Source organism: Rattus rattus, chromosome 11 (genome assembly GCF_011064425.1).
Source record: "Rattus rattus isolate New Zealand chromosome 11, Rrattus_CSIRO_v1, whole genome shotgun sequence".
Lineage (NCBI taxonomy): Eukaryota > Metazoa > Chordata > Mammalia > Rodentia > Muridae > Rattus > Rattus rattus.
Window position 1 is genome coordinate 84959671 of NC_046164.1, and position 7364 is coordinate 84967034.

Sequence of the window (7364 nt, forward strand, 5' to 3'; positions counted from 1 at the left end):
CCCCCTTGGATAGATAGGCACAGAGATTCATTGGATTATAAGATTAGGTAATCAGGTCCCACACCGTCCTCCCAGTTGGGACTCTGCGATTGGCATTTAAGTGAGTTGGTCACACAGTGTCTTCCCTGTTGGGATTCTGAGATTGGCATTTAAGTGAGTTGGTCACACAGCGTCCTCCCTATCGGTTGGATTATGGTTATTGTTAAAGCCTCTGCACACAGCCCCTAGTTTGTCAGCCACAGGAAGCATCCTATGCCAGCCACTCTTTGAAGCACTGAGACCATGTTCTCAGCACACTCTGAATCTACTGGCACTGCTACGCTGGGATTTCATGGCCCTCGGGATGTGAAAAAAGTAAGTCTTATCCCTACAGATTACTCAGCTTCAAGTATATTGTTATCACGGCTCAAACAGTCAAGGCAGAAAAGCATCTAATTTACAAGGTTTCAGCAATTATCTCATTTTCTTCCCCTTCAAACCAAAAACTTCAAGGAAGAAAAATATTCTAGCATCATCTTTTACTAAAATCTGATAAATATCTATTACGGAAAAATGTTTATTTTGAAATTATTTTAATTTAGAAATAGAAAAGTCATAGTTAGGAGGAAAGAAACAAAAACCACAAAGCATCCAGGCAACTTTTACTTCATGAGCTTGTCACCCCCTCATTGGTTCACCAGTCCCACGATGAGCAAGGACTCAGCCACCCCTGCAAGAGAAAGAAAAGAGGTCACTTTTAAGCATACCATTTGAAATGCAATAGGAAATTTCATTTCATGAAATTTCAAGAGAACAACACCTAAGTTTATCCCAGGTCAGTTTAAAAGAAAAACCCTAAATCAAAATCTACAGTTCAAAGGTCCTTAATGATGGTGGCTTCTGGGGAAGGTGATGTTAGCCCTCATTATGCACCTTTAGGAAATGTTAGTTTGAAACAGTCTGACAAGTCTTTCTGATAATAACACAATGTATTAATTACACATGAAGTTTTCAATTTTACATGACATGAAAGTAACAAACCAAATTAAAGAAGAGAAAAAGACAGCACCACTCTCCTCAACCAGTAGGCCATCAGAAAGACCCACAAAACTGGTTTAAGCACAATGATAACAAAACATGTCCACAGAAGCCCACCTACACTGAAACACACAGCATTACATAGCTCCTTTCAATTACAGCAGCTTGTGTATTAATTCTGACAATTGTAAAACAAAACCAAAGACAAAAATTACCCCCAAAAAATGATGAGAAACAAAAAAGAGATTTCAGGTCAATTTAGTGAGGACCTTGTGAGTAGATTTCTGTTTCCGTCCTCTGACTTACGTCACTTCAGGCACCGAAACAATTTTCTTTCAGTTCTACTGCTACTGTACTGTGAGATGGAAGTGTGCTTTCTGTTACCCACCACCAACAAAATCCTGTTTTATCTGGCTTTCACTTGGGAAAAATTAATATTAAATGGTAGATAACTTGTAAAACAATAAAATAGTGTTTTAACTATAAGAAATATTTTCTGAGTAGCTAGTATCAACGTGTTTCCCATACTGCTCTAGCGCCTGTGAGCCACTCAAGCTATGCATTCTCTCTGCTCCCCAGTTTCTTCCTGAGATTAAGTGAGTTGATTCACATTCAACGATAACTGGATAAGGTCTCAGCAAGGGCTGGCCAGTATCACCATCTACATCTTTACTAGAAAAGGATAAAGAATTCAAGTCATTTAGTTAATTCAACTAGTATTTATCCAGTATCTCTGTCTCTGTCTCTGTCTTTCTGTCTGTCTGTCTCTCGTGTATGTGTGTATCAAGGTCAGGCCCTCAGCAGATAGGAAACATACTACATAAGCTTGCATTTTAGTTTCTAAAACAATGAAAAATAAATTTCTATTATCACCAAATTACAGCGCCCAAAGACTTGGGCAGAAGAACACCTGATATAGTCACCTTACAGTGAGTAATAGTCACTAGTTTGTTTTCCTATCAACCAGAAGAGTCAGTGTCAAAAAGAAAAAAAGAATCATTATTTTATATGATTAGAATTTGATTGTCTGTAGCGGAAAATGTTTATAATAAGTATAGTTTAAAAATAAAGCATTTTGGGGAAGGAGTGGCAAAACCAGAAAAACACAAAGTATACAAGCAAGATAACAGGCTTGCCTCCAAATTCACAATCTTAAGTTGGCAGACGTACACATCAAAGTATGACCCAAGTACACTGCAGTCTGTCATGAGAGATAAAAGTATCGGCTAAGTAAGTGACTGCTGTGGGGGTGGTGGTGGTGCTATATTTAAAACAAAAACAGAAAAGAAACCCAAGGCTTTATTTTGTCACTCTGGGCAAAACTATGGGTATCATCACAGCAAACAAACACTACGTCAGTAAAGATACCTTCATAAAAGTTAAGCTGCTGGGCTGTAGTTGTGCTGGGGGGCGCGAGGCGCCAAAACCCTGGCTTGAAGAGCTTTTATCCCACTGACAAGGCAACTGGTCATCAGTTTTCTAGCTCAGAAATTTCTCCAAGGCTGCACAATTCCAAAGCTGACACTTCTCATTAGGAACAAATGAGGTTTCTCAGTGGACAGAAGAGAGTCAATGACTGGCCCTGTCGGCTTCCCCATTGTTCTGGTTTGTGGTGATGCATGGTCTCACGCTGACCCAACCCCACTTGGACCACTCTTTTTCTCCCAACTCTGCCCAGAAGGTGGAACATCTCAGGCGCAGATCAAGCATGCCAATCTTGCGACTCTTTACGAGCCAAAAATATCACTGTGTATGACTTTCATTTAAACACATCTAACAATTCGGATTTAGCCACATGCCATGCAAAAACAACTCTACCAGTATCTGTGAGAAAATATCCAACACTGAAGAGACTTATAATTAAGGAGTTTTCTAAATAGATCTGAATTTCACCACCCTATAAAGTTGGTATTAATTGTTCAAAAATGGGAGAGGAGGCTGACACATGACTACAAAACCGTAGATCACAGAGACACTAGAGAGCTGGCTCAGCTGTTACAAGCATACTCCTGCAGAGGACACGGACTCAGCTCCCAGCATCCACTCTCGGCAACTCACTCCTAAAGTCATTAATCTGTAACATAATCCAAATAATAACTTCTGTCCTCTCACACAATGGTTAATTAAATTACCCAAGGCTATACTGGTTACTGAACAACAAAAACAGATGCTCTATCAGACTTTTCCCAAAACAGTGATGTTCAGATGAAGTACGGATTCTCTGCACCTTACAAGATACAAGGACAGTACCTGTAATGCATCTGGTCGGTCACGGAGGAGCTGACCGTGATGCACTGCTGCTATAAGGATGGTATTAGATACAAACGCCTTCTAAAGGCATTGATAGCAGTGCAACATCACTAAAATATCTTGGGTCAGGTCTGTACTTTAATAAAATGGATTAATCTCCAACTGAAATGGCTTCATTTGCAGTCACTGCTAAATAGTCGATTTTATAAAGCAACTTACACAATAATGTTATTAATAGGGATGTGGATCAGTTTCACAAAGAAGCCGATGAACCCCATGATAGCGAATCCAATCGCTGTGGCCATGGCGATCTTCTGGAATTCTGAATTTAAAACACAAAGTTTATAATTATTTTTTGTGAGTCACAGAAAGTATGAAGAGCTATCAGTAACATGAATAAAGATACCAGCACACAGAGTAGCAGACACACCATTTTAAAAACCAAGTTGGAATACTAACAGTCTAAATGCTGACTGACAGGTTAAGTCCCATACTTTGTTAACACTTAACGGAAACAGAAAGAAAAACACTATGCTCCTGAGTTCATCAATAAACACCATTATTCTCAGTGACAAAAGTACAAAAAAGAAAAGAGGATTGAAGTCAACATAAGTAGCGTTTTGTAGTATAACATTTTTTAAATTGTAACCTATAGATTATAGCAGTAAAATTATAGCTTTGGGATATATTATAGACATGTAATTGTCTTTAATACCATGATGAAGTAAAAGATAAGGACTGAAAATTCAAATTAAGAGAAGCAGTTTTACGAAAAGATTTCAACTCTGCTATATTTCAGTACTATTCTATCTCCTAGGGGCACGTTCCCTCACCACCTCACCTGCTTCTCCCCGTATGCACTACCAGATCTCCTCGTTATCTTCCTTTATACCTCCACCAGGACAGGAATCAAGTGTGTACTGTAATGACTGGATGGCCTTCCCTGACAGACCATCTTCATGAGGATAACACAAGCTTCATGAGAACAGGAACCCGTACGTATTGTTTTATTTACATATTCAATGTGTGCTAGCTAGTTTTCAGTGACACAAGCTAGTCATTTGAAAGAAGAAACCCAGTTGAGAAAATGCTTCTCTGAGATCCAGCTCTAGACGGGCAAGCCTGTACAGCATTTTCTCAAGTAGTGATTGATGGGGGAGGACCCAGCCCATTGTGGGTGAGACACACCCCTGGGCTGCTGGCCCTGGGCTCTATAGGAACGCAGGCTGAAAAAGCCATGAGGAGCAGGCAAATAAGCAGCACCCTCCATGGCCTCTGCATCAGCTTCTGCCTCCAGGTTCCTGCCCAGCTTCAGTTCGTCCCTTGGCTTCCTTCAGGGGGCTGTGATTCAAGATACATGACACAACCCTTTTGTCCCCAAATAGCCTCTGGTCACAGTGTTTCATCACAGCGATACTAACCTTAACACAGTATGCTGCTCTATTAGAAGAGTCTGCCTTAAGTTCTAACCCAATCAACTCACGATTCAAAGTAGACACATTCTGGCACACCTAGTAAGGTATGACGTAAGAAAGTAACTTTCTAGATGGTAATGACCATTCCCTTAACTTCATGTTAAAGTTCTGCTGACTTGAAGGCAGAGCAGGGAAGCTGCCAAAACTTTCCACACACTGGTAATATGGATGACACTAAACTAGAACTAACTTACGGCCTGAACAATCTTATACCATAAAGCAAAGCTTTAAACAGTTCTTGCTAAGGACATCAAGAAAGAGAGGGCCATGGTAGTGACATCCGTGCACTGCTCCTTTTAACAGTACACTAAGCAAGCACTCTATCATTAAGCTGATTTCCAGTCCTACAAAGATTAATCAGAAGATGCTAATGGGAAGACTTCAAAAATGCAAAGATTTAGTGTTTTATCTTGAGGTCAAGATAGTATTACCTTTTCTATCAGGTTTGGTGCATCTTTTAACCAGCCGAATCGAGTCCTTTACAAACTGCCGACTTGGCTCGACGAACTGCATTACCTGATCCATGTTTGTCTGTTTAAAAAATAAAAGCGAAAACAACAACATACTCAGTAGTATTCGCTCACATGTTAGGACTTGAGTTGTACACAGAGGCAAATAGCGCAGTCCTGAATTCATAAAGAAAAGCAACTTTCCAAGCCTAAATTTATGGTGGTTTTATCTTGTACAAGAAAGCACATGGGTACAAACAAGCAGGCACAGATCTTACCAGTGTTGCTATCCTCACTGGCAAAGGATCATACACTCATTAAAGGATTCTCTCATTATAAGACTAAGCAACAACAGACCCCTTTCCTATCAACTACACTCATCTAACTATTCCTGCTAAGAAACCAAAAAATGTTTCGGCTTAATAACTACTTTCTACAGTTCAAACTATTGAAAACAGGATGTACTACAGCGAGTTCCAACTAGGTATAGTAAGAACCTAAAATGGGGGCAAAAGTGCATTCCAAACAAGTTGCTAGAAGTAATGTCCATGTAACATATTTAAGTAAAAGTACACTTCTTGGGATGGACAAACAGATGAATCTCCCAAACCATAAACACTGGCAAAATTCAGATTCTGCAAAGCCTCGATTAAACGTTTGGGTTTGAACATTTTGAGGCCCCTTTGACACTCTATTAGCTAACAAGAATGCTTTTCAATTATACAACTCCGAGAGCCACTAGTAATGCAGACACAGTTACTTGTCTTTCATTTCCAGGTCTTAGAAGACGGAAGATGATTCCACTCTCTAGCTAGAAAATATAGGCCCTGTTAGGTTCCAGGTTCCTTATCTAAGTGGACAAACAGCTGAAACAAGGTACACACTAAGAAATCTATCCACAGCCTGATACAAAAAGCAAAGGGATGCCGGTTTTCTCGGTGTTTCACTTAGCTGGTCTTCAACTCCAATAGCCCTAAAATCCACACTAGACCAACCACTACACTCAATGTTAGAGAGCGCTAGTCCACTAAGACTTTTTGATGCAGCCTCTTGACTAACTCTTTACTTTAAATTGCAAGACTAGAACTCACTCAGCTGCACAAGAGGTTCAAGGCATCAGGCTCTGAAACCCCCTAGAGAGAATTTCACCAACAGGGAGGGGACGCTCAGGCAGGGGACGATCTGCAAGAAGGCTGAACCCTAGACCCCGGACGCTAAGCTCTGAGTTCGAGAACTTTTGGAAACCTTCCTCCAAGGGAGATATGGACTGGATAATTCCAGCCGAGGCCACGTAGGTAGAACCTGTGGATTTGGTCCTGTTCATGTATGAATGGCTCTCTGTCCACCTGTCCACCAGCAGCCCGACTCAGCGCAACTTGTCCAAGGTTCTGCAGCTCCCAGGTCTCAGCTCCTGGCCTCCAGGCTTGTCAAAGACGCCCTCGTCACTCCAGCCCGCCGCCCCTTCGCCACCCCCTTCCTCGGGGTTTCCTTCGCTTCCTATTCCCTCAGTCCCGCTCCCCCCGCGTCCCCTTAGTTGCTAGCCCCAATCGTCCGCCGGACGCTCGCACCTCCAGTATCTTCTCGTCCCCTGGTCCCTCCGTGCCCCTACCCTCCCATCCCGCGGCCCCTCCGTGCCCTGGACCTTAGACCAGCTCTCCCTTACCCACCACCCAGGAAAAAAAATCCTTACTTACGGGATGGCGGTTTCAGAGGGTAGAGACACGTAGCCTAGGAGAGAATTGAGCCCAACGGAACCGGAAGCCGGTTAGTCAGAGCCCGCCCACTCCTCCTTTCAATTGGCTCTTCGCGCAGAGGCGTCATTGCGCCGGCGCAGTGGTATGTGTGTTTCTCTGGGCTTCCGGAAGAGAGGCTGACCTAAGCGACTCGGGTCTCTACTGCAGAGCTGGCGGACTGTTCTCCACCTTCCTTTCTTACGTCCACCTTCTCGGGCGCAACCCCTCCAGCAGCCTCAACATAAATCCAAGAAATGGTCGCTGGTTAATGAATGTCTGCGATACAGCTCTGAGTCACCCCGCTGCTCATGTAAATAATGTCACTGATCAAAAATGAAACAAGCATCACTGTATGAACGAACGACCTAATTAAAAATATTCTCCATTCCCGGAAAGTGACTTTCTGATATCAATCATGGGAATATAGCGGGAATTAAGAC

At 42.2% G+C, this 7364-nt stretch overlaps 1 protein-coding gene across 1 annotated transcript; it reads right to left on the minus strand.

Annotated features, from left to right (window-relative positions):
• Positions 1 to 503: 503 nt before the first annotated feature.
• Positions 504 to 6971, minus strand: Sec61g (SEC61 translocon subunit gamma). The gene is made up of 4 exons (XM_032916842.1): positions 6886 to 6971; positions 5174 to 5273; positions 3487 to 3589; positions 504 to 709 (listed from the first exon to the last, which is right to left on the minus strand). The coding sequence occupies exons 2-4, from the start codon at positions 5265 to 5267 to the stop codon at positions 700 to 702; spliced, it is 207 nt and encodes a 68-aa protein (XP_032772733.1). The 5' UTR covers positions 5268 to 5273; positions 6886 to 6971; the 3' UTR covers positions 504 to 699.
• Between the last annotated feature and the right edge of the window lie 393 nt (positions 6972 to 7364).